This window comes from Aythya marila, assembly GCF_965140915.1.
Source record: "Aythya marila genome assembly, chromosome: 15".
NCBI lineage: Eukaryota > Metazoa > Chordata > Aves > Anseriformes > Anatidae > Aythya > Aythya marila.
Genome location: NC_139056.1, coordinates 5,832,025 through 5,859,973, shown reverse-complemented (window position 1 = coordinate 5,859,973; position 27,949 = coordinate 5,832,025). Strand labels below are relative to the sequence as shown.

At 41.8% G+C, this 27,949-nt stretch overlaps 1 protein-coding gene across 1 annotated transcript in view; it reads left to right on the top strand.

Moving 5' to 3' along the window:
• Nucleotides 1–27,949, top strand: part of DNAAF8 (dynein axonemal assembly factor 8) — a gene marked incomplete at its 5' end in the record, with an annotated part of 102,615 nt that overhangs the window by 60,851 nt on the left and 13,815 nt on the right. The window contains 11 exons of the mRNA XM_082772108.1: nucleotides 1,214–1,345; nucleotides 2,794–2,988; nucleotides 4,262–4,588; nucleotides 6,136–6,198; nucleotides 7,844–7,897; nucleotides 10,017–10,186; nucleotides 15,524–15,719; nucleotides 19,727–19,821; nucleotides 21,413–21,533; nucleotides 24,139–24,353; nucleotides 25,949–26,034. Coding sequence (XP_082628234.1) covers nucleotides 1,214–1,345; nucleotides 2,794–2,988; nucleotides 4,262–4,588; nucleotides 6,136–6,198; nucleotides 7,844–7,897; nucleotides 10,017–10,186; nucleotides 15,524–15,719; nucleotides 19,727–19,821; nucleotides 21,413–21,533; nucleotides 24,139–24,353; nucleotides 25,949–26,034 — 1,654 coding nt within the window. The remainder of the gene's footprint in view (nucleotides 1–1,213; nucleotides 1,346–2,793; nucleotides 2,989–4,261; nucleotides 4,589–6,135; nucleotides 6,199–7,843; nucleotides 7,898–10,016; nucleotides 10,187–15,523; nucleotides 15,720–19,726; nucleotides 19,822–21,412; nucleotides 21,534–24,138; nucleotides 24,354–25,948; nucleotides 26,035–27,949) is intronic.

The window sequence follows — 27,949 nt, the reverse complement described above, 5'->3', positions numbered from 1 at the left end:
CACCAGATCAGGTTGCCCAAAGCCCCCATCCAACCAGGCCCTGAACACTGCCAGGGACAGGGCATCCACAGCTGCTCTGGGCAACCTGTTCCAGTGCCTCACCACCCCCATAGTGAAGAATTTCTTCCTAGTATCTAACCTAAATCTACCCTCTTTTAGTTAAATGTCATTGCCCATTGCCCTGTCACTATATTCCCTGATAAAGAATCCTCTTCCAGCTTTCTTGTAGGCCCTCTTTAGTAACTAGGGGGAAGTTTTGGTTATTCATCCCGTCTGAATTTCAAAAAGCAGACAGGCAATTTGCAGTGGTACAAGTTCAAATCTGTGTCACTGCCACATTTGGCATCTAAGGTTTGTCGTCAATGTCTAGTGCTAATAATCTAGTTTCCATTCTGTGCTGCAGTAAATTGTTGACAGGCTTGTACAGTGAAAATCAATCAAACATATGCAAAGTAATTGTAAAAATAACAAACCTTCAAAAACGTCTGGAGTGTTATTGCAGAACACAACCAATTGTGAAGCTGTACTGTATGGCAGTACCTTAATGCACTGCCTGTGTGTCGCCTGGCCCTTTGGGGGAAGAACGGGAGTTGAGGGATTGCTGGTTTCCAGCACTCAGTATTAATAAAAGTGGAGTGGAATCAGATATTTTCTAGACTGGTACTTACATGAGCAGAACGTGGTGTTTCCGTTCGGGTCTGATCCTCACAATGCCCCTGTGGCCACATGGCACTGTGTAGCATGGAGGACACTGGCCTTGTTGCTGACCTTGAGGGCCTGGACTCAAACACTGGGCTCAAGATTTGTGACATCTTTTCCTTTTGGGCACCAACTTATTTAGAACACCTACTGCAGTTCAGGAGCTGTGTAGGATCTTCTATGTGTACATTCCACGATTCAGATAACTTCCTGTAGCTGAAAGGGAAGAGAAACAAATGGGATCCTGGTCACAAAGCAGAGATGTCTCCAGAGAAGCTGGGGCCAAACCTCAATTTTTCAAGTTACTTTTCTAACTGTAAGTGAATATGAGCAGGGGGAGAGGGGATGATGGAATTGCATTTCATATCTCTTAGGTGAGCTCAGCACAACCCACACAGATGTCTCTGTAATGGTTCTGTGGTCAGATGAATCAAAATATTTGATAAACGTGTTTTCATGTCAGACTATACCACAGAGTTATGTATTCCTCATGCACTCTTTGTTCTGTGCACAGGACTGATGAACGAACTGGCAAAGCAAGGGCTCCTTGGTGACAAGCAGAGCAACCTGCCTGCCACTGCTGGGCTGGATCCCTCTGTGTGCTTTCATGTGGCTCCTTACACCGAGACCTTGCTGCAGGCACTGGGTAGGTCAAGACTAGGGGGAATGCATTGTTCTGTCTCTTACAAGGACCGACATCTTTATTAGAGGATTTTCCTGAACAAGGATGTTATGAGTATGCTTTTTGCCTACAATAACTTGTTCAGTGTCCTGATGTCCTTCAATTACAGTAACTCTCAGTGGATGTCTTCTACCACTGGGTAATGAATGTGAGGATCATTAGAAAAGTGATATAGAAGTATCTTAAAAGTAGATTGAAATATATATGGAAAAATAAATTATTTACAATTAAATATGACCTGATAACAACCAATTAAGCCTTAAACCTACCATAAGTAAATGAATAGTATCCAATCAATAAGGATTTACTGACATAGTTTCAAAGAGAAGTCAAAGTATTAAAATGAGAAAAATTGCTCATTTAGCATGTAAAACTAGAATTTGCTGAAGTGATAAATGTTAGCAGCTGTAGTTTCTTGTGTAGGTGCAGAGAAGGCACTTTTTCATTTCACTTTACTCAGATGTTCTTAATTTTAGTTTATACAGTTGAATTCACTTCAGTAACTCATTCATTCAAAGCTGGGAAATTGATAAGACTTGGAAAAGCAAGTAAACTTCTCTTACAAATCTGTGACTCAGACGGATAGGAGAGTCTTTAAGTTCTTTACAGCTCTATACTAGTTCTATGCAGCTGGAGGTTACAGCAATCAGAAGTTTATTTTGATAACTACAGGTAATGTTTTCTTATGTATTCAGCCGATTAATATAGTTTTATTTAATTATTTTAAATGTTGGATATCAGGATTTGTAATTGAAGTATATCACTTTCCAAAAACAAATCTTAAGGAAATACAATCAAATGCATGCCATTCACTATTTTCTAGCATTATGAAATGTTAAGGTGTGGGAATAACTAAGTACATGGATATTAATCTATACAATTGCTTAAATAATCATGTAGTTGAAACAGTATAAAATCAAACACAAATTTCTGCAGGGTATTTTGCAGGCTATGCTGCAGACCATGGAAATGTGCATAATATGGTAACAGGCCCCTAATTAGTCCTCAGTTGTATGCTGTGTGATCTCCTAGAACACAAAGTGAAATATCAATTTAATGTGAAGGTAGTCCTTAGTTATCAATCTGAAACTGATGTCTTAAATAATTTAGGTATAGATCTATCAACTCTGCTCAACAGTGTGAATAAGGATATCAAAATTAGGATTTAATATATTTGCTTTACATGCCAGAAGCAATTCCAATTAAGGGGTGCGACTGATTAGTAAGGATTTGCTGTGATACTGCTCCTCAAGTATGCTTCTTTTTCTGGCCATGCTGCGCTGCAGCATCATGGTGAGGCATTGGCCTTTGTTTGCCCAATAGAGAATTAGTCAATTCCTTCACACTAAAAAAAGAGTGGATGTTTGTTTCTGGGCAGTAACTACGTCTGTTTTGATGATTCTCTTGGCCAGGAGGAAACCTCAGTGCAGTGCCAGACCCCTGTAACATTCCTCTGGATCTTTTCTGCAATCGAATATATGCCTCTGAACCTGAAATGGAGCAGGTTGTCATGCTGACACTGATCGGAGTGGATGCTCTGAAGAGTGCTGGAGAGCTTCTTTGCCAGATCCTTCTTCCTGGGAGCAGTAACCAGTCTCAGAATGCAGGTGACCACAGCTCTGGGGGAGGACTGCAGAAGTCAGTCAGGGAAGTCTAGCCTGTCAGCTATTTTTGTCATAGCCAGAACATGATGAATAATGTGGTAAATGGGGCCTCAGGAAGGACCAGTTTCTTTGTTTACCTGCCTGAAGCGCTAAAGAATTTATCACGGCTGGTTAGTCATGGGCAAGGCCACTTTTCACATTACAGACAGGACATTGGCATAAGTGGGCATCATTTTCTTCAGAGAGTGTCAAAATAGTTCAAAGATGCGCGTAATCCAGAGCATTGTGTCTTTCCCTGTCTCCTAAGTATTGGGAGATAATGCAGCTGTATAAGGGAGACGGAGTGACAGGAATTCAGAAATCACAAATTCTATTCCTGGTCCGCTGACATTCTTTGTGATCAGAAGTAAGACACCGCACCTCTTCAAGCTTCATTTCCTCACGCACACAGGAAGAATAATGACGCTGTCCCCCACATTAAGTGCTTATAAATGCATGCATGAAGAGTGCTGTCAAGTGCTGAGCACAATGATTTTAAATAATTTCATGATGCAGATTTTATTGGAGTTCAATAATACAGGCACTATGCTAACAAAGGGCAGAAGTCTGGCATCCTGTCTTATTCTGATGTATCCTACTCTCTTGAAACAATGGTAGGGAGTGAGATCTGTACCATGGTAGGCAAAGAGAAGATTCTAGCTAACAGAAACTTCCAGCAACATGCAGTCATGGACTGAGCCCCAAACATCTTGTTACATTGGAAGTAAGACTACTTTACAAATAATTTTTAAATTACTTTAGAGACAAGTCAACATTAAATTGTAGCTTATTATGGTAATGAATATGGCTTAAAATTGAATGTTATAAGAGGTGGTAAAGGATCTATAATTATGGATTATGTTGTGACAAAGCACTTAGCTATCAGTCTATTCTCGGTATTTCCCTTTCAACTCCTCTCCATTTGCTATGTTCTCTAATCAAATCATGGCAGTTATTCTCTCTGGCTCCCTGTTGATTTCCCAGATAGGCCATTTATTGTTTTCACTGTAATGTAATTTTCTAGTATTTGTATCTTGTGTTTTTTTCCCCAGTATATTTCTATATCTGCGTTACAGTCCATTTTGGATGCAGCCAGGACTGAAGTCAAAGCAACTTTGGAACTTTAGTCTAGTTAAAAAATAATCATAATTTAAAACACTTCTCTCCAGTATAAAACGTAGTTTCTAGGAAATGCATGCTGTCAATTGATGCTAAATGTATTTCCTTTCACTTGCAGAAGGACCTGATTCAGGATTCGAACTTCTAGGTCTCAAATGGTTGCCCTATCTCACTCGATGTCAGGCAAAAGAAATAACCCCTTTTGAGGTTGGAGATACTTCCTGGCAAAGAAGCCTTGACAGACTCATGTCAAACCCAGTCCTTGTGTGTGCATTACGGCGGATCAATGCCTTCAAAGTTCTTGCAGACACACTGAAGCTATTAACACAGCACAGGGAGGAGCTAAGCAAAAGTGGGAGTGCTCTACAGAGAGTAATGGCCTTGACCCCAGAGATGACGTTCAGACAAGCCATCCTCTTCTTCACAGAGAAGGATTTTGTAACGAGTAAGCCATATTTTACCATTTATAATGTTCTCGGGTATGGGGTGTTTGGGAATTCATTGCACTTGGATAGAGGAATCCATTTCTACCTGTTTTTCTATGGCACAGAAAAACTTATTAATCTGGGGTTAAGTTCTTCAGCTGGCTGAATGATCAGCGATATGAAATTACCAGGAGCCAGTTGAGGTCATCTACAAGTTGGCCTATTTATTGTGGCTATGTGTGGCCTGGTTCCCCTTCTGAAGATCTCAGGGTACTTCATTAATACTAACTAGATGTTACAACAGTTAGCAGGACCAGTAAATAATATTCTATGCACTTTGCCTCTGTATGAAAGAGCAACTGGAAAACGGAGGCCAAGATCTGTCCTGCCCTGAGCTTGTCCTATACTCAGGGAGGTGAAGGTACTACCTAAACTGCAAGAGATGAAGAGAACAGTTTTTCTTGCGAATTTCTTTTCATCCTGGAGCAGGATGAACAGTTCATGAGGAATGGAGGCCTTTGTTGTCAAAACTTCTCAGACTTCAATGATATATGCTTGCATTGATCTGTCAGCATAGCAAAAACCTGCTAGTTTCTTCCTGCAGCAAGGAATGTATAGCCACACCTCTTTAAATTAAATCATTGTGTGGACTGAGGTGTTATTCATTTTGGATGCTCTGGACCGCCACAGTATGAGCTCCCACTGTTTTCTTGTAATGTGAAGCATAGCATGTCACCTAAGCTCTTGGGGAAGCCTGACTCTTTACACCTAAAGATAAATAGTTCCAAGCCTGATGATTTCTGATTGTTCAGGCGTATAGATAAATCAGGATAGTGGAAACACTCTGTGTCAACAGAAGGAGTGGTGGAGTTCCATACGTGCGTTCATGCTTTGTAGTTTTAGCTCTTCCTCTATCTTTTCACGGGGAAGAAAGGTTCTTTGTTGTCAACACCAAGTTAGATGCTAGTTTCAAACATGCTGTGCTTATGTAGTGCAGAATAACAAACTGGTTTTACTGAATAGAAAGAAGAAAACGTGGTGGTGTCAGGAAAAAGATACTCATTTTAGTCTCACAAGTTAGGTCTGACAGTGATCTATGTGAGTCTTTTATGTGAGTTTGGAGAGCAAGAAGAAGAGGTCTTCAAAAAACAAGGTAGCAGACATCCCAAATTACTGCACAAAACTGCAAGATTGCATGCATTGCTGTCCTTTGTTGGGGTTATCTTGAGACCAGAAGGCAGGATAACAGAAAGGCAGAACTGAAATCAGTTTGCTGAGGGAGGTTGTAATCGCAGTGTCAGCTTTTCCCACCTAAACCATTGTTGGTAACAAAGGAGCACAAACATATCTTTTAACTGTGACTTCAGCATCCTCCACTCTCTCTCTCTTATAAGGTCATTACATTTTTCCTCCTGTTGTTGGAGGAGTGGAGGGGTCTTCATTCTATGGAACAGCTCTTCAGCTCTCATTTGCCCTGTTAAATAAAATTACCTTCCTCAACCCCTGCCTCCCCAGTGAAGGTTCTCCATCTGTGAATCTGTAAAAGCACATTTCCTTCCTTTTACAGATGCAGAGTACCGCCCTGCTACAAAATACCTGCCACCACCTAGAAAAAAATCCAGGGCTGAAGGTAAGATCAAAAGTATGCACCAATTGCCTCTTGAATAAAATTTTTTTTTTACTCTTAAAATAGATTCAAGAAAAAATAACTCTACATCCTCTACGTTGGAGTCATCAAAATGGGAGTAGTAAACCCTTGGTTAGACATTGTAATCCTGGGCAATTAAGAAGAAAAGGTCTGATAAGTCTACTTGGTACTGGGGGAAGGTGGTATTATTGCCTTTATTCTGCACAATTCTTCTCTGCATGCCTGGACAACCTGTCTCATGCTGCTGTGGAATGTAGGCTAGAAGAGTAATTAATCCCAGTTCTTTAGTAGTACTTGAAGAATATGCATTTCGTCATTTTTACAGCAAGGATAATTGAAGCCTAGAGAGGTGAAATGTGTTGGTCACTGTTTCCAAATAAGCGAATGACAGAGATCAGAGCAGAATGCTCATTTCCCAAGTCCCAGCCAGGGGCTCTGCTCATTGCATTACATTGCCATGCAGGTCACTAGGCACTTCGCAGATGCTAGAAGTTTTCAGCCAACCCTAATACTAAAGGAAAAAAAGTGGCGTTTTGAGGATGGGAGCTATGAGGCAAGGAGATGGTTTCACCTTATATGTTCATTCTTATTATTTACTGCAAAATAAGAGAAATACATTTGGAAAGGGAAAAAAAATCTCATTAAAATTAAAAACAAAAACATTTCAGCTAGATAACCTGCCAGATATGTTGCTCTGGGAAATAGAAATACATGGACTTCAGACAGTAATAAATATTGATGACAGTGAAAAATGATGATTTTGTTTTGACAGACAGATTTTAGTTTTCTGCTATTTACCTTGTATGTCTCTTTGGTTAAACTTGCCAATGAAGATCACTGGAAAAGGAAGTCCTTTATCAGTCTGCAAGTCTCTCCTCATTGCACTCTCATCCTAGCTAACTTCTCAATTCACACATGCCTTGAGGTGTTGTAAATTTTCCTCACCTCTCTAGGTCACTGCAGGTTTTACATTAAACTGAAGGTAAAAACATTTTTATATGGACTTTTGTTGGAAGGCCTAACTTGCTCATACCGGGCTCCTTTTGCACTGCCTTGCTTTTATGAGGAACCACTGAAGCTAATCATTCCTGGCTGTTTGGGGAATGTCACTGAGGTTTCATCAGTGGAGCTGGGGAAAGGACTGAACAGATCAGTGCTGCCTGGGTGTGTAGTCAGAATACTCAGCCCTTCTTTGCTTCCGGGGCAGGGAAGGAGGGAAGGAGAAACAGGTCTGAGTTTCATGGCAGCTTCCAACTCGACTGTGAAATACTGGCAGCATGAAGTTGGCTTAAAACTGTTTTAGCTGCTCCCTGAAATGGTGACTAAGAAAGCACCCACGCAGAAAATATAACTGAAAATCAACATAATTTAGTATTTGTGGTCTTTTTCAGCATATACTATTGGGCTGTCTGGAGAAGTGAAAAGTACTACATCTCCCAGGGTGTCCCAGTACAACTGAATTCCCAACCATGTCTGAAATCAAGCCACGCATGTGCCAGGGTCGCATTTTAAAATGTATGTCATAGCAGTGTTGGTTGCATTATGCAGAGAAGGTGGCACTATTCTCAAATTACTGTCCCAGAACATACATACTTATTAATCAGATCTATCTGCTTATTTCGTTTAGCAGAAAAGAGCCAGAGATGCCGTGAAGAATCACTGTTTACCTACTTGCAAACAGGTGAGAGAAGAACAAATTGGAAAATGTGGCTTAATAAGGCTTTTGTGGACATAGCTCATGTAGATGTACCAGCAAAAAATAAGTGAAAAGATTTTCTTTTTTCTTAGGCTTGAATACTGGCAGTGATATACATTCGCTTTTCTAAACATGTCAGGAAATCTGATATTTGCTTGTCTTGAGTTTACACTTATTTTAACATGCTTGTATCTTATGTATATAAATAGTATATAAAAGAGATCCAGTGCTGTGGTTCTGTTACACTATGAAATCAAAACCCATATAAATAATTAGGGGAGGAGGGTGGCCCAATCATGGGCCATAGGAAAGGATCTAAAAATATCATGGTGCTAAAAAACATAACAAAAGACAGGAAACTTGGGCAAACCCCGAAAGGCCACTAAACAGCCAGAACTGATGAAATCAGGCATGTCTGAGGGCTGCCAAACAGGCCTTCATGGTAATTCATGATCAACAGAGACTGTTCCGTTGATAAACAGCAGTATGTTATCAAATGTCACTTAACAGTCACCAGGGAGAGAAAACCAACTCTAGGTGACAACGTGTCCCACCTGGTTTAGACACTTGCCTTTGACCAGAGCAAGAAGGCAAAGTGAGAGAAGATAAATCCCCTCCTGAAGTGTCTAAAGTACATAATTATGCGGCATGTAGTGATTCACACACCACAAGAATGAGAATGTTTGCCCAGAAACATAGCAGATGGTGAGTAAAACGTCTTGAGGACAATGAACGTTTATGTAACCGTATGCAGTTGAGATTGCCGTTCTGTGTGAGAGCAGCTGAGTGGATCCGAACGGCTTCCTTCTGCACTTGCAGGCTGTTGCTATGGCATTTAAACCTTTTTGTTCAAGAAATATGTGCAAAAAAGCAGCGGTTCCTTAATATGAGGGCTTGGTGCAGGAGAAGGGTTAAGTTTCCGTATCAAATGGGGGCAGCATTCCTGCCTTTTATTTTTGATCCCATATTTCTCTGTCACTGAATCAGCAACATGCTTCTTGCCAACTGAAAATAACAGTATGCATCAAATTATATGCAGCATGGTTGATGCTTCGTTGCATCGACATCTGTATAATTAGGAATGGGGTGTATAGGAAGTATAAAATGACATTTTATGTACACAAACAGATAATCATGGATCAATTTTAACAGCCTGCAGTACTGTTACCTCATGCTTCATGCTAATTGACGTGGTTGGGCACCAGCAGTTAATGGGTCCTAGCTGACTGCTTCCGACACTACAGTTGCTAATAAATCTTCAAGGGGTTTTATTAGGATAAAATCTTAACTACAGTCCCATTAATACAAAGCTTTAGATTTTAGACAGTGCTTTAGTAGAACTAATAATTTGAAAATGCTGTCATTTAAAAATGTAATTTATGAATTTTCTGCCTTTTATGACATTTTGTATTGTCAGATAGCAAAACTATCTTGGTCCGTTTTGTTCTGTTTGTCGTAGCACACTGTGTGCTACACCTGGCTGGCAGCCCTGCTGGGGAAATACTGTCAGAAGCAAAAACTTTTTGCTGAAATCTCAATTTTAGTAAACACAATCCTATTCATAATAAGGCTTATAACGTTAATTGGAACCTGTCATACTTGTTAGTGCCTCTTTGAAACATAGCTCTAACAGAGAGATACAGAGCTCTGAGAGATAAACTATGAGGAATAAGAATTTAATAGGTGCCTGAAGGATTTTATCACATAATCACTACAATTCACATGAAAAATGTAAAAGGAAATATTTTATCCTGCTCAAAACATTCAGATATAATAAAAAGGATGGAGTCTCATTCTACAGACCTGCCAGATAAACCTTTTGGACTTGTAGATATGGCAGATTTCCTGGAGAAAAAAAAAAAAAATCTACAAGCCCAAACTGTTACAGCTAGCTTTTTTTTTTTTTTTTTTTTTTTCTTTAGATAAATATATGTACACAGCTTTTTTATGGACTTGCTTGGTTCAAATCTCTATGAACTTCACACCAACTTTTAGATAACCCTCTTCTAGAGATATCTGTCCTGGCTAGTAAACAAATATTGCTGTATGCTTTGCCTCTGTTTTTAAGAGCAGCTTTGGGTTTGACTAGTGTGCTTTGTTACAGGAGCACAGATCCTTTGCACAGTGCTGCTGATCAAACCTGGTGCCTGGAGCCATCGTCTTGCAAGGATCCTCCAAAAAATAGGCCTAGAAAAATTCACTGTGGTTGCGATGAAACATGTACACCTGGAACCAGACATTGCCTTAGGACTCCTTTCTTCTGAAGTGAAGCAGGTTTGTTACGAAACTGGCAGATCTACAGCTATGCTTAGGTTTAGAGTGGGAAAATATGTGAGCTAGTGAGTAATCCATTCCTGAAAGAGCAAAAACTCCCATCCGGGATTTCTTAGTTATTGTTAGAAGTGAGCTATATAGAACAATCATATCTGTACAATACCATGCACAAAGCAAGCTGACAGGCTGACAGTTTCTTTTATCGTATGCCATAAAGAAGCAGACCTAGTTTCTCTAAAACAAAAGTTCAGAGGACATGGGTGATACAGACCTCCCAAGAATTTAATTGCTAATTTACCATGCTGACTCTTAACTGCAAAGCAGGTGTCCCCTGCTTCTTCCCCTACAATCAATCCAGGTAGGGCACCTCAAGAAGTGTACTGCCCTCCCTGCCTGTGTGCCTGGTTTTCCATCCAGCTCCAACCATGGAGCTGGAGAACATTTCCTTGCACTGCCAGAGAATATATATACCTCCAGAGCCCAGTGACAGTATGGTATTACATTACATCTACAGTTGAGTTTCTGTTCCAGAAGCATGTGTGCAAGACTCTATAAAAATGACCTGCAAAGAGAGAAAATGATTTTGCTGTCAATTCTACTGTCTAACAGACAATAAAGAGGGTTTTTAAACCTTGGGGCGTTAAAGGTTTTTGTTAGCTGAAAATAGGTTTGTTTCTGCTCTTTTATAGCATTAGAAATTCATTTTTTGCCCAACCTGAAATATTCTGAGATGATAGCTGAGCGTAAAGATATTGTGAAAATCAGGAAATGAGGAGGGTTTTTTTGTTGTTCTTTAAAAAAATATTATTTGATTGCTTTCCTGAAGACACTCAACCAATTAACTTTTACAGAGAACAAGCCTTTTTAGTGGATATTACTCTTGAGTTAAGTTGGGAGAGTTTAAAGCACCTATCACAGGAATTCATAATAGTCTTCTAGAAGAAGATGGGAAATATCACAAGACAGTGTTCTAACATAACTATCTATCGGAAAAAAAAAATAATACTTTCTGCATAATAGCAAAGGAATCGGGCAAAAGCATCTGATACGTAAATATTTGCAGATCTTTGATAAGAGGAGTATAGTGCCTATTAGAGTTGCTGAGGAAGTACTTTCCAATAAAGTTTTTAATCATGTGATGAAACACAATAATATTTAGTTGATCATCTGAAACAAAAGACGTTTAAAAAAAAATCTAAATGTCTACCTTGGGAAGTAATGTAGATATTAGGGTAAATTTGAAAAGAAGTTATTTCATGAAAAATTTTCTCTTGTTTTTAAGAGTTCTCTAACACACTGGAGCAGCTGTTGAGCATTGATTTAGTTTCCTTGAAGAGCTGGTGACTAATGAGCTTAAAAATTACAGAGTACTGGGGTTTTGTTCATGGAAAAAAGCATGTTCTGAAAGTGAGAAAGCAGTGATAATAGACTGCCTTTGGCAAGGGGCAATGGGCAGTAGGAAATGCTTGCTATTGTACAGGGGCTCCTCCTCATTTTAGAACATGTCCAAAAATCTTTTAGTCGTGTGGACTGATACAGTTTGGGCTCCCAAGACAAACAGGTAAGATTTTCAGAAAGCCTCAGCATGCTTCAGGGACTGGATTATTTTGAAAATCTGGCTTGTAATTGTTACAATGGCAGCTGGTGAGAGCAGAATTATTTTTCACAGCTGAATTTCATATAAGCAATTGAATCAGAGCAATGTTCATTGTAGATCTGTCTCTCTGTTTAGGGGACAACAGGATACAAGGCTGTTTTTAAAAAGAGGCTCTTAACTTGGAGGCAGATTGCTGAGATTCAGCATCTCCTGTTGAAGTGCTTGGAGCCAGTGTCAAACCCTTCTAGAAGTTCTGTTCCAGGCTTTCTGCCTCTTCCTCACCCAGATTCTGATCCAAAATCCATCTCTAAAATAATCTCTAGAAACTCCCATGTGCTGTGCAGTGTGCCAGTTTGGTTTATGTACATAGTACTTTGGTATCAAATTTGGGGTTTAGTCACTGGTAGCAATACCTAGCATCTCCTTCCTCTTTCAAACGTGTTATTTACATGCACATTTATGAATATCCTCAGCAACATGCTTTCAGCAACATCATTGCTTTTTCAACTTAAATACTAGCAGTCAGCTTCTTAGTAGCTTTTGGCCATTGGACTATGATAAATAATGAGGTGGTTCGCTGTTTGCTGAGATTGTCTAATCACAATAATGCTTTTTACCTGAAGGCTAATAATAATAATAAAAGCAAAGGTCAGCTAAACAGAGCTGACACTGTCTTCTCAGCTTTTACCATGACACTAATAGTGTTGAAATTGTGAGAAGGAACTGCTCCCAGAGGGAGTTCTGCCTGTTTTGATTGGTTTTCCTGTCTGCATTTATCCAGGATCCAGAACTGCAGAGACTCACAGGTGTAGCTGCTAGAGAGAAAGCCTGATTTTACAATGGAAGCTGATCAATCTTCCAGGAATTTACCTGATACGGTTGCCAGTGGCAGCAGGTCACTGGATTCAATAACTTGACTGCTTCCCTCCAGTCCTGTCTTGTGAGTCTAACGGCAGAAGCAAAAGGACAGTTTTGCTGCATTTTAATCCTGTTAGTCCTCCAGAGCCAGCACACAGCTGGAACTTCCTCTCTGTGTGCATCAACAAAATTGCTCACTGAATTCGAGTCAGCTGCACATGTGCAATCTCGCTGCAGCTGCTCGGGTATCAGCAAGGACACGGTTTGAAGACAGTGCAGAGGCAGGATGTAAATAAAAGCATCATTTGCCTGGAAGGGTCTAGACCGGATACGAGGATGTATAAAAAGGAAAAAAGTCACCTTGACTCACTGACACCATTGCTAGCGGTTAGAAACAACATAGTCTTTAACCCCAAGCCTGCTCATAAGACAGGATACAGAAACAAAAGGCTTTTGTTACATAAATCTAAAAGCACTGTTCAGAAGCTCTGGAACAAAACAATTTCATTTTTTTTGTGTTCTGTTTAACAGAAACTGTCTTTGAACATTTTCTTTTGCAGATGTGTCTGACATGGAGTCAAATGAATGTTGATATGTTTTGTCCAGAGCTTTTGAAAGTTTTCATGGAGACGTCATCATTGTTTTTCATCTCCCAAGGAGAAGTCTTGATGACTACTTGGAAAAGTGGATTATGTGCATATTTTTTAAACTATCAAAAGTTTTCAAGCAAAAAGGGCTTATTTTGTATTATACAGATCTGAATTAATGTCAGAATTTTGCAGTATGCTATGACATGCTGAAACTCTTTATCCTAATCTAAACAGAGCATTCTAATCACAACACAGCCTGTGAAACTTCCCCGTATGTTTCTCATGTGCAGTCATGAAATGTGACTGCCATCCCAGAGTTTCCTTTGCCCTTTATTTCCATGGGATGGGTGGACTGCCAAATATCACAACTTGTATCAAATCTCTTATCTAACTAACCAGCTTAAGAATGGGTCTGTCTCATGGATCATTTTGCATTTGCAAATATCAGGATTGAGTCGGTGATTTTCAATTTGTAGCCTGCTTAGAAGTATAGTTTAAGAGGAATGTGAGTGTGAGAAGATTTGGGTCAAAGTCAGTGAATGGTTTCCTATGATAGAAAAACAAAAGAGGCCTTGAAGTATTTTATCTTCATTTTTTTAAATGAAATGGTAGGATTTTCCTTCGGAAATGCTTTATCTAGAGAACTGTCATTCTCTGGTGCTTTCAAAAGATTAAAAAAGAGAGGAATGAAAATCTTTAGGGGGCTGAATGATGTTATTCAGTTGAATCAAGCAAGAGTTTTTCCCTCTATGTTTTAATTTCTTCAAAAATTGAAAAAAAAAAAAAAAAAAAAAAAAAAAAGGAAGTAACCATAGCTTGGTTTAGCCAGCAAGCTGAAAATGTTGTCTGTAAGCTGTAAAGAGCACACAGCAGTGCCCTGGAGCTGCTTGGCAGCGCTGGTGTTGCTGCACTTTGCCATTTGGAGGGCAGGGAGGCAGACCCGTGTGCTTCTGCCACTTTTTTAAGATGAAGGGAGCAGGAAGAGGCAGCTTGCAGCTGCTGTGGACACCCTGACCTCGCACTCAGTGGAAATATCTGCAACAAGCTTGGGTTTCCAAGGTTTTGCTTAATGAAAATAGTCAGCTTGGCCTTGACGGCTCTGCTGCTCAGGCACCTTCTGCCCCAGGCGCTTGCAACCTTTCCCTGGGTTTCTCACTCATTATGTCTGTCTCTGGCCAACAAATTGGTCTCTGGTTGCTGGTGCAGTGGCTGCTAGTTGTTTTTACCACTCATTCTGAGTTAAAGAAAGATCCCAGGGTGCTGTGACCTGCACAGCTGTGTGACAAATATCTCTGCTCAGGGTGAACTGGCAACATGTGTAAAAGAAACAAAGGTAGAGAAAATTGTTGTGGAGCACACAGTACATCAGTGGCAAAGCCAGGAGGGCAAGCTGTTTTCTTTCAGCCTAGTGCCCTGTCCTGAGCATCCTCGTTTTAAGCTCGCTGTTTTTGTGGTCCAGATCCTGACTAGTGCATGAAATTGTACCACCCTCTAGGAGAGGCTGGGCTCTAGCAGCAGGGGGTGTGTGTTGGGGCTGGGGGGTCCTTTCTGTGAAATCAAAGAAGAGTTCTGGTATTTGTAGTCTAGCATGCTATATAAGCAGAACTAAACATGTCTCCTTATCCCAGAACGTTTATGGCCTCCGTGATATTGCTCATGTGTGTTGCTTCCCTACCTGAATGTCATGCTGAAGGTACTGTGAAAAGGGTATTTCACAAATCAACGGTTCGGTAGTGGGCAACTAAGCTTCAAGTAGCAGTTTATATTCGTATTTACCCACGAAAAATGAACTCCACCTCCAGCCTAGCATGTGCAGATCATCAGAACAAGTCACAGCACAAGGCTTTTCTTTCTTTTAGAAACACAATTTTGGTTCCTTTCTTACTAAAGAATTTTAAGAAATTAATGCAAAAGCAGTTTGTATGTGTAAAAACTGCCATTGGCTGATCCATGAACCTGAGGACTAAAATCGTGAGCTGTTTACAGCTACAAGACAAGCTCAGTATTTAACTTTGTTTAGCTCCATGTGTACTCAGGATGGGAACTAGACCTACTATTACCAGGTGATTGTCGCAGCAGATGCCAGCTCGGTGACTGTGGTATATGCTCTGGAAGCTCTGCTGGCAGAGGCCACTAGCATGCATGTTGCAAAGAGGAGAGAAAGCAAAGAATAATAGCAGATCTGTTTGCTTCAAACAGAGATGGTTATAGCCGAAGGAAAAGCTGGAATGTATCCAGGACTCACCTGCACTGTTTATTATAATCTGTTCCCTTTCCATTATTTCTTTTCAGGATCCTGCTGTTTTAGAAGCTCATTGTACCTACCTTACCTCAGGCACTTCTCTTGTGCTTTGTCTTCAAAGACCAAATGCTGTGAAGAAGCTGATAGATTTACTGGGGCCGGAGGATCCTAAAGTGGCCCAAGCATTAGATCCATTCCTCTGGAGGGCTCAGTACGGCATCAGCACAGTCCAAAATGGATTTTATGGTAGGTTTTTGTAAAAAGAAAAGTCTGAAGGCTCAGATAGAAAATAGAAAAAACGTTATGTACTGTTTCCCTCCTGCATCATCACTACAGATCTGGCCTTAGCAGGCAGGCCATTATTCCCTAGAAAGCTTTCATTGTTTTCTTGGTGGCAGAGCTGAGTATGTCTCAAGCTATGAAATATTCTCCCAGAAGATATATCAAAAAGTCATCTTCTCAGAACAGCCCCAGATCTGTCTTCCTTCAGAAGAGATTTCCTTTGTTCTCTTCACTGCTTGGTTATTTTGCAATTATCCCCAATAACCCATCTGTCTTCTCTCTGCTTGTGAGTCTCCTCCTGATAACCATTGGCCAATTGCAACCAGATTTCACAGAGGGTTTAAAGTCTTCAGGACAGTGAGCTCCTCTAGTATCTCAAAACATTAATGACTGGGTAGAAAGAGGTGATCAAAAATTGCTCCCAATGAGGAAAGCAGGTAAACTCAGCTGTCTTCCAAGAGACACTCTTGCCAGCTGGCACATCAGCAGAGGCATGCAAGCTAGTCAGCATCCTCAGTGTGCTGAACCAGCCACAGTTTCATCTGCCAGCAGCAGGTGGAAGAAATGGGAGGGGGAGCTAGGATGTTGCAGTGTATATGTTGGGTGGGTGAGATAGAAGATAGCTGAGGGTATGGGTGAAGGGTGGGAAAATGGGATGTACTGCCAGAGAGAGAACTAGGAAGAACTAAGGGTATTGTAGGAGAGGGGGAAGGGGGACTTCCCAAGGGGGGAGGGGGAAGGATGTAATTTAAAAATTCCTAAGGAATCATTAGTTGACTGCCCATGAGTAGTTTGGTTTTCTCAGTGTGGTGCTCTTTGTGCTGTATGTAGTTAAAGGAGTATATCAATAGTAAAATCAATAAACATAAACACAGGTGAGCTAGCAGGGACTGTATGCTTTCAGGTTCCTGTCAAGATCCATTGGATTAATCGGCTCTTTTTTATTGTATTCTGTACTGTCAGGTCACTCCCTCGTTTTGACCATATCAAAGAGGAGAACTGGTAGTGAACAAAGTATCATAGAATCATTAAGGTTGGAAAAGACCTCCAAGATCATCTGGTCTAACTGTCCCCCATCCACCAATATATCCACCACGTATGGCTTGGGGAAGAGAATCGACCCCTTGATTTAGAATGTCATTTTGTCAGATATGATCATAATCCTTAGGACTAAGATAAATCAAGAGAGATCTCTTACCGTGATTACTTACAGGATCTCATTTGTAGGAGTGACAGGAGAGCAGGGTCTACCTACACAAGAAATGGTCAGAGCTCTTCAGCCAGTACTTTTCCGTTATCAGCCCCTGCTTCTTTTGCTCATAAGATTAATGGATTGCCTTTCCATGTTGCCTTGAGAATGAGAACTCATCAGTCATGGGTAATATATACCCAAACTTAATGTACCCATGCTACACTTAGAGTTTCCCTAGCATAACTCTGTTAGTTTACTCTGTTGGCGAGAGAGCTGTGTGTTAGAGAAACCCTCAGATGTCTGCTTTGGGATTCCCTTCAGATCTCTGCTTCCTCCCAAGGCTGGGCTGGGCACAGAGCTGAACTAGCTGGCCAGCACCTGCCTGCTGAGACCAGATTGTGTATTAGTGTATTAGAGCCAGCTATACGGATGGCTCACAAAGCTGTAATTGCACACATTCAAGGAAAATTGTTGCAGCTGTAGTTTATGTACACAGCAACTCAAATTCAGGAATTTGATCCAGCTGCTATGCTAAGGAGGAGTCTGTCCCTAAGGAAAGGTGTGTTCTTAACCCTTTGCACCTCCAAGAGTTTATCCTTCAAAAAGGGAGAAACATTTGCCTACAAGTTAAGCAGGAAGAGTTTAGTCGTTGCACAAGTGATCATCTGGGGGACCATAGAAAATACTGCTTTCCTAGGAGGGAATACCGAGTTTCCTCAGTTTTGCTCCAGCTGAGGAAGATCTCTAACCAATACCATCTTGCTGAAATGGAACAAACCCTCAGTGTTTCCTTTGGAAGTGACTAGGGAAATTAAGTAAGATGAAGACCAGCTTCCAGTGATACAGTCAAACCAAGCACTGCAGTTTTAGTGCTCTGAGGCTCTGCTGCAGAGGTAAACCTGCATTCCTCCCATCTCCTCCGGGCCTTATGAAGTCACTGTGTAGTGCTTTTTCTTGAACCCAAGGAGCTCTGTGTGTGCATCTGTGCATCTTATACAGTCTTATACCTTGAGCAAAGTGAGAGCAAAATGTTGCTATTCTGCTTTGAAAGCATTTGTGTCCTTTTTGTAACAGCATCAATGATTTAAACAAGAAAGATTTGACATAGAGGTACATAAAGGATACGGCATGACTTATGCACTGGTTACTTACACAGTCTCAGGATTGTAAACTACTGCATTAAGGACTCCGGCTATACAATACCTAGAGTTATGAAGTTCCACACAGGGCTGAGTGATCTAGGAGCAGCAAGGCAGAATTTTTTTTTGCAACACGTAGCCTGCAAAAATGATAATATTTCAGAAGATATTTGCGTTTTGTATATTTGTATCCCAGGAGGATGGATCTGTGCCAGCACATTGACAATCTATCTGAACTCCAGTTACATAGAAATAGCTTTTCCTTCTTAAACATTTTCCACCCACAAATCTCAAAACATTCTGAGTAGTGGTTTATAACAGTGTTGCTTTATAGGATAATATTCAAATGCTAAACTGGAGGGACCTCTCAAGCCCCTGAGTTGAGTTAATGCTATCACTGGCAGCCCCATCATCGATTCACTTTCATAAGCATTCACCCAATTGGATAGCTGTTAGAGAACTTCACAGCTGTGGTACCTGGAAATCTTATTACATTTTCAAATTTAAACATAGTCATAAACAGCTTGCATCCATTTGTTCTTGTGCCAGTACCTGTACTTTAAGTAGTTCTTTTTCTTCTCTGACCTTTTCACCTTGCTGTATTTATCAGAAATCAGACTCCTTATCTTTTTGTTATGTTGGATTTAACAACCCCAGGTCTTTTAGTTTTAACTCTTCAGATGATTCTCCGTTCCTTCTCTGATCCTCATGTTCATTCTTTGTACCTCTTCTAATGTCAATCTGCTTTTTGTGACCACAGGTGAACGGAATAATATACTGCTATCAGTAATATCTCACTAATTATAGAATCACAGAATGATTTAGGTTGGAAAAGACCTCTGAAAGACCTCCAACTGTTGTTGGACTGTAATGTTTTCTGTTGCCCTGTTGTACACCCACATCACCAGCATATTTGGGCTTACATCATTGTTATGAAGCACACTTGCTTTAGTATCTAGTAACTCCTTCCCATTCAGCAAGACTGAACTCTTTGTCAGGGAGTGTAGTGATGGGAAAAGGAATAATGGCTTTAAACTAAAAAACGGGTAGATTTAGATTAGATTTAAGGAAGAAATTATTTACTATGAGGGTAGTGAGGCACTGGAGGAGGCTGCCCAGAGAAGTCATCGATGCCCCATCCCTGGAAGTGTTTGAGGCTAAGTTTGATGGAGCTTTGAGCACCCTGGTCTGCTGGGAGGTATCCCTGCCCGTGGCAGGGGGCTAGAACCAGATGATCTTTAAGGTCGCTTCCAACCCAAACCATTCTGTGATTCTAAGACTAGACTGGTGTGATCCAGAAACATGTGAGAAAAAAAATGGGGGGATTAGAGCTAGTATTGAAGAGTGTCACTGTCTCTTTAACATGCTTCCCTTGACTACACTGTTAGGAAAAAGGAGTCTTGTTTACATGTAGAACAAGCTGCGTGATAATAGAGTAGAATCAAAATACCAAGGAGGCAATGAAACTATTCTAAATATAATGGTTTTAAATGTTTGCTATTACTGTACGGAACAGCTGGCCTTTAAAGCAATTACTTCAGTAAGTTGCACATCATCAATCTCTCAGGAAGATGAGTGTGAGTCCAGAGAATGTTTAATTCATGGCCTGAGAGAATCTTCTCATTGTATTTATCTCTCAGGCTCCAAATCCTATCAAATAGCTGTCCGGGATATGAAGCTGTTTTTCCCAGAAGGGCTGTGCTGCGCCGAGTGTCAGACATTAGAGGAGGAAGAGGTAGGATTCTGCCCTTTCCTGAAAAGTATCCTATTGTGTCAGAGCAGTGACTTTGGTCCTGCTACCCCTTGACTTCCTTCCCCTTACACTCTAGATAATGCGTTCTTGCTGTGTTTCACCAGCTGCTGAGATTTCCTTCTCCTGTGAATGTCCCTGTCACAATGTGCTAACTTTGTATTGACCCAGACAGTCTCAGTGGAAAAGTGCTTTTTCAGAGATGTTTGTTCAGTGACCTGTGCTATAAATTCAGGAGGGCTCAGGACTGATGCTTTAGAAGCAAACTTCCCACACTGAGCCAACATCACTTTGGAAGCAGGTCATAGGGAAGCAGCATCACTGGTGATTGCTGAGACACAGCCGGCCAGAGGCTGATTGTTACCAGGTTTTCTCACGTAGTGTTCAGGAACTGAGAATAAAGCAGGACAGCTGATAATATAGCTCACCAATTGCTGAATGTGTCCCACAGAGTGCATACATGCTCACAGCATGGAGCACTGCCACACGTGTGTGACAAGGGTGCTGTCCCCCAGAGGTACTGGTCCACAGCATGGGAAAGGGTGGAGCAGTCTCTCGTAAGACATCTCATGTTATAAAGTGCTGACACAGCTTACAGAGCTGCTGGGTGCCAGCATCTTTGTCTGCCTACACTGGAAGGCATAAAGACTCAGACCCTTGCCTCTTGGCTGGTATTGTGGGTTGTGCTGAGAAGCCTACTGGTACTGGCATGAACAGCTTCTGCTCATCTGGCCCTTCACACGGCGTCAATGCTGGTCTCTGATTCAAACCACCATAATTTGCCAATGGCTAAAATGAAACAATAAGTCTTTCCTTTTCAGCTAGTTTTGTATGTTGTTTCCACTCTGACCAGTTTCTTCTCAAAACCAGAGTCTGAAATGATGGGTTATGCCCAGCAAAGGGCTGGAAATTTTTGACCGATGTCCTCATGGCACAGAGGTGACCCAATCAAGTCAGTCCAAGGAGGTTAGCTCTAGAACTGCAAGTAGCTGGCCAGATCTTCAAAGTACTATGTGTATGTCCTCCTTCAGTGACTCAGTCCGAAATAGAAAGGCTACACTGTGCTGGGACACATGGGTGTGCTGATTCAGCCAGAGACAGAAGGGGGCTGCTACACACTGGAGTGACACTGGGTAAAGATCTCACAGAATCACAGAATTTCTAGGTTGGAAGAGACCTCAAGAGCATCAAGTCTAACCTCTGACCTAACACTAACAGTCCTCCATTAAACCTTATCCCTAAGCTCTACATCTAAACGTCTTTTAAAGACCTTGAGTCTTGGAGTCTTTGAGCTTCTGGCCTTTAAGAGTTGGGAACAGAGGTGTCTGGATATAAGACCATTAAAAGGATAAAAAGATGCCGTACTTAGTTAAGCCCCAATAAAAAGGAATGCATAGAAAATGTTCTTTTATTTCCAGACAACCAGATGTTTTCTAGGCTGGCAATTATAGGAGTACACAACACCAACAAAAGCTTCACAGCTTGGCTGAATCAATACTTAAGAAGAGTTATCCTTGCAGATTAGGTAACAACGTTCACATGACTTGCCTCTTTCTCCTTCCCTTCCCTCCTGCAGATCTATAACCTGAAACGTGACCCCATAGTTGGTTTGGAAATCAACAAGCAGCGCAAAATCATAAAACATGAAACAGGAGCGCGGCTCAATTTATTGGGCTCTGGGCAACCATGCGATCTTGGTAAGGAAACGCGTAACTCTTGATATAGATTGAGACTGTTATTGATTAATTGGACAGCAAGACAAACCATCTGGTGACAGCAAGATTTGGTATTGATGTCCTTTCAGAAAGGAGAGACAACTGAGCTGCAAAGAGCAGCTCCAGTGGAGTCCGGCCATTTAACTGTTTACCTGCCAGGTCTTGCCAGTGCTTTCCTGGGCTTAAATATAGGGCTGTTCAGAAGTGCTGACTTTGTCACCAGCAAAAGAAAAAGCACTGTCAACACAGATAATGTAAGAAGCAGTGAACTTTTTTTCTGCTGAACTTTTACAATATGTTTCAACACCAGCTTGGCCACAGTGGTTTGCGTGCCCATTCAGAGCTTGCCACAGGAGAGACCGAGACGCCATCGTGATGGGCAATCGTGAGACCTTTTGTTCTGTACATAGATAGGTAGCAATTTATGCAGGGAGTGCTTTTGGCAGTGTAGACCTCTATCTCTTGGGAACTGGACTGAGATCTCATTCAGTTCCCACTAGCTGCTGAACAGCTGCCAGCTCAAAATGACTTCCAGTTAGTGCTGGTCTGAATTTGTTCTGAAGGCACAACTTCAGCAAGCCTGTCAGTGCCCTCAGATGCCTACGGTTGCTCTGGGTCTTTTCTGCTGATTGTACTTGATTGCATGTATACAACACAGGCTGTGATGCTGTGCCTTTTACGTCAGGAGATGTAACTCACACATGGATGTTTGTGGACCGATCCCAAGCTTTTATAACCAAGCAGTGACCAGGTAAAGTATCCCTGTGGTATTCACTGGGGAGCAGACATGTTTGGACTCAGGTCGTTCTCATTCCTTTCACTTGAGTTCCAATGTGACCAGCAACCAGGAGGGTGGGCAGCTGAGAAAATGTTCCTGCACTGCAACTGATTGCTGCAGTTAACCCCAGCAGTAGAACCACAACATTGTTGTGGACTGGCAGAAGAGCATGATAAAAATGCTGTGGATATACAGATGCTTATTTCCTATCTTAAGCCTGTACTGATGTGGGACTTTTGGCCCCATACCAGCAGGTTCACAAGATAGCACGTGTAGAAGTGCAAGGATGATGGCAGTAAATCAAGACCTTTGCCTTAATGAGAGCAAAGGTGCTTGGTAGGCACCAGGTCACTTTGTGTAGGGGGTCTCTGAAGAAGAAATTTCCCAAGGTCATTATCAATGGATTCTTTCCATTGTCTTATATTGACCTTGGATGATGTCCTACACATTCTTCATGATAATGACAAAAATCACATGTGTAAGGCCCTGTCTCCTCAGGCAAGCTCCTTTTTTTTTTTTTTTTTTTTTTTTTTAATGTCACATGCTAATACATCAGAAATTGGCTACATGAACATTTTAGATTTAAATGTTAGCTGGGGTGAGGGGTGAGGCCTGTCTCACAACATTACTGACATTCCCAAGCCGTTATATGAGCCCTGAAATAAGAGATTGGCAACTGTGTGTATTTAACAGCAGCTTCTGGGGGGGTGACCAGGCTGTTCTGCGTGTAGCTGCCTGACCTTATCTGGATGGCTGCGGAGATGTCACCACATTGTTGTGTTTCCTTTGGGATGTGTTGGCTCAAGCTCTGTTCAGAGGGCAAAGCTACAGTGAGAGGAGGGAAGACTTGCAGGTGTTCCCCATCCAAACTATTCCATGCTGCTATTGCTGACAAGCAGAGTATTTCCCCCAACAGCTCAACTGCACCTTGGAAAAGGACCAGGCCTGAAGTGCAGTTTTGTTGTGACTGAAGTACTTCTTGATTTTAGCCTAGCTTGTGAGTTAACAATAATAACAACAGAGAGCTAGTTGTGGAGAGAGCAAGGGTATTCTGCAAGTTTTGTATGGTTCAGTCTTGGGAGCAAATCTCAAAATACGTGCCCCCAATTTCCTGCTTCATAAGGAAATCTCTTTGCTTTGAAGATGTTTAAGCAGAGTGAAAAGAAAATTAATGTACAGCCCTGATGTGTCTGCGTCTCAGAAAATGTTTTTCAAAGAGCTACTGTCCTGGAAAAGCAAGTACACGTGATCTCTGAACTGTCAGGCACGATATAGTAAGCGCCGCCAGCAAACCAGACACATCATTCACTTCACGGTCTCATCTTGAACGCTAGAGGTAGCTCTTGCACACAAAGAAACCTCCTTTCTGCAATTACCACAAAGCTCTGCCTAATGGACAGACGGATTTATCATGGGGAAAATATGAAATACATTAAATCTTATGTATGTTGCTGAGAATTACATTTTGGATTATAAAAGCGGCTGGATTAACAGATTTCTTTGCTTGGAAGAAATTAAATGGAATAGTGTCTGCTGTAGCAAACCAGCAGCTGTCCTTGTCTGACTCCTGAAATGGGGTCACAACTGCTGTCTTGTGATCTCCAGAAACGTACACGTAGGCATACAGCAGTTTGACAGTTTGGGATGAGCAATCACATCTGGGAACATCCCAAATGATATAACAATGCCTGAGTGCCTCTGATCTTCCAGTTACTTGTATGTGGCAGGGAAGAATTACTTAGAGGGCTAGCAGTTGGCAGGGGTACGTATAAAGCAAGCATCTGTTATGTTTTGATCTTTTCCCATCAGATCAGCCACTGCTTGATAACCTCTGCCAAACCACTTGCCTCGTCTTGCCTGGGATCATCCTGCGGGGGTCAGACCCACCTTATGTTGAACTGCTTGATCAGCTTATTGGCAAAGATTTCACAATGACTGGAGTACGCCTCACTGTCCTGGACGCACCACAAGCTCATTGCATCTCTGAGATACTAAGCAGGGCAAAGTGCAGTGTTGCAGCAAAGGTATGAAACAGCTGGAGTTGTTTTGCTTCTTTCCCTGTGGAAGAAGAGTCATTTGATGCAGTGCTGTGCTAAGATGTCCGGGCTAGTTCTGGGCAGCCTAGTTTTGGTAGCAGCATTAGCAGAGCACTGCAATCTGGTCTCTAATATGCTGGTAAGTAATTTGGGCAGCGTGCCTTGCTAGCTCGTTCCTACCTAGTGTTCCTCTATCTCCATTAGCTCACTGACACCTAAACTTGACATTGTTATGTTCAAACATATCCTTACTGTGAATGGTTCATCCCCACTAGACATTTTATTCCATTCACCTATCAGTGAGCAGTTGCTGCTATTATGTATGTTCTGCTGTATTTATCTGGAAGAACAAGACAGAATACAGCACTTTCTATTTCCCTTCCTGTAATCGCACCCCATTAATCCTCTTCTACGATGTTAAATAACCCTTCCACTCTTTGGATGGTGCCCTGGAGTTCTGGGCAGAGATTTAATTTTGTGTCTCATTCTGCTGGTGATGACAACTCAAGCCGCAGTCCAGCATTGGGTTTAAGCAAGTGCTCACGGGGTGTAAGCACAAGATATGCTTCTGGGGCGAGCTAATACATCACTTGACATCAGTGCAGCACTGTGCCTGAACTGTTTTTCTCTTTGTACTTGATGTAGGATAAGCCCAGCATTTCAGGAACCTTGCTAGAGCAAAGCAGTAAGGTGGAATGCACAAGAAAGTGCTGTTAGGAGCAGAGAGTAAACACCAAGGGAAACTACTTATACTGGAAGTAGTGATCAACACGGGGCTGTTAGAGGCACACAGCGGTTCCTATGAAAAAAATACAAACATTTGTGTTCCTATCCCTTCAGTTCTTATGAGAGTCTTAGGTGTTACCTGTAATAAAAGCAGGTAAGATCTTTTTAGGTTGTGATTTTTTAAACTGACAGCATCCCTTTGAAGTACAGCTGTACAGAATAGCAATTACATCTAGCATCCAATTAGTCTGAGCACTACTTTCTTCTCCTGTGGTTCCCCTGAGGATGCCATCCCTCTGCGCACAGGAATGTGCAGACCTCTTTAGGAAGGACAAAGCGAATCAGCGTGTGGGAAGGAGAGCCACAGCAGTGGCACTGCTCTCCTGGCGATGGAAACGCTTCCTCCTGTCAGAGATGAATTACTCTGGGCAGAGCTGGCATGTCTCCAGGAGGGTTTGGCACTGCTGAGCCAAAGGTGAACATTACAGCATTTGTGTTCCCTTGCCAGAAGGAAGATGGGCTCCTTCAAGTAATGAGTGTTTCTGCTACAGTATCTCAAACATTTACAGTTATCTCCATATTCCTGCTTCCAGCAGACTTAGTGACAGACTAACACCTCTAAGCAACCTGCTTATTTTCACTCTGAGGGATGGGAACAGGAATAATAGCAAGCCACAGGAATGGGTTAACTAACGGTCCAGACGCGATATTCTTTCAGTTTGAAAGAATCTGTGTCTGTCTTTCCTGTCCTCACACAGCACACAACCAGTTATCTGTGCTGTCAGCGGCTCATCAGTGAGGCTTACAGACTTATTTAAGTGGATAGCAACCCAAAGCTCTGTTCTTCCTTCCCGTAGTGTTCCCTTTTAATGGACGGTTTGTGTCTGGTGTTAGCGGCAGAGCGAGACAATGCGGTCATTTGCTTCGACTCCCTGCTGGACAGGTAAGTGAGGAACAATATCACTTTAACAGCACTTTTTCACCACTGTCTCAACTCTCTACCATATAGTGTGCGATCTGAACAAGGACAGCTGATCTTCGTTTCTGTAATTCTCTTGTGGTTTAGACTCACATGATGTTAGGTACCACTCAAAGGTGATATGTTCATCCTAAGCTGTGTTGTTTTTAGTCTATCAATATCTCAGAGCATTCCTTAGTCTCAAGTCCGTGTGCCCCATGCTCAGGATGTTAAATACTAAGTTGTGGTGTTTGTTAAGGACTTGGAGTGTCTGTAAGACTTAGCAACATCATTCCACAAATACAGGGAGTTCTCTAAAATAAGGGCTCACATTGGGAATAGACCTGCTGAATCAATAAAATTCCTAGGAGAAATATCTTAGCAGATTCTGTGTTTGTTATGAAAAAAAAAAAAAATGCTTAAAATAAATACCAGAGAGCAAAATCAAAAATCAGCCTCTTAAATAAATCACCACAAATGCTGGGTAGAGGATTTACAGGCCTGGTAAAACAAACAGAACCCCTCTACAGGGACTGATTAGTGAAATAGAATGATTATCAGGCCAATTAACCCACTGTCTCCCAGAGGGAAAGTTTTCTTGCACAGGGGGTGGTATTTGGCAATGTGATGTGTAGTTCATGCACATGGTTTCCTCTGGGAAAGAAAGCCAAGAGAATCTGTTTTCCGACACAGTATAGAGCAGTCCAGCAGCTGTGCCACTAAGGCTGCCATGACTTTGGCTGTTCCATCAGGAGGATTTCCAGACACTGTCAATGGGCAGGAAGAAAAATTCAAGGATGCTGGAGTTTACAAGCATCGAGGTGATCAAATCAGAATATTTGAATTGGTAGACATCTCAGAGTGCTCATACTTTGATCTAATTTTATGGTGCTCAGCTGCAAGGAAGGACAGGTGGAACAAATTTTGTAGCATATTTTCAAATATGCTTTTAAGCTAATGACAAAATTTGGATATTGCTCCTATTGGTTTAAAATCCCACCCTAGGGAGCCACATCCTAAATCTTCCATCCAACAAGGTACAGCGCTAAGGGAAAAAAAAGAGCAACTGATCTTTCAAGTGAGTTTCCTTCTACCCTTTTCCTGCTTCACAGGAAAAAGTGATCATCAGGAGCCCCAAAGATCACTGCTGAAGGGAGTTCTGGGAGAGTGGCCGTCAGCAGGGCTGGGAGCCAATACAGGATCTCCCCCTATTTATTTTTCCCAGACTTTCAGAGTCTGGGCACTGCATAACACGATCTGTAACACAGTGCTCCCCCCTTCTATAGGTTTAACTTGATGTGTTTTAAGATTGCCAGTCTGGAGGCAGCCCCCACAGAGCAGACATCACAGTGGCTTCTCACTGCCATTCACAGTGAGCCCAGGGGCTGAGAGGGAAGTGGGGAGGAATAGATGTGGACATGGCCAGTCTCAGCTGTGTCCCTCATCCTGTATGGCTGCCTGTACAGCACAGAAACTTCCTTGCCAAACTGCAAAACACATGTGCGTAAATCACAGTGGCACTCCCAAATGGCAGGATCCGCTCTGCCTTTAGCCCCTGTGCCAGAACTGGTGATCCTGCAGCCTCTTAAAACTTGCTCTACAAGAATAATACTTTTCTTCCTGATCAATGATGCATGTGGAAGGGAGGGGCAGCAAAGCGTTGCCTGAGGATGGGGAGGTGGAGAAGCATTGATCCTTGGGTAGATCAGCTTCAGCCAACAGGTAAGCTTCCTCCGCCATAAGCTATCATACTGTTTAAAATCAACTTTGCAAATATCTTTGAAAACACAGCCAGTCTGAGCTAGTGTCTCATAAGGACACTTCATGCTAAGGCATCTGCATTGCCTAGTTTATAAACATTTCAAAATAACATCTGAGGTTAATTACACTTATGGCTCCA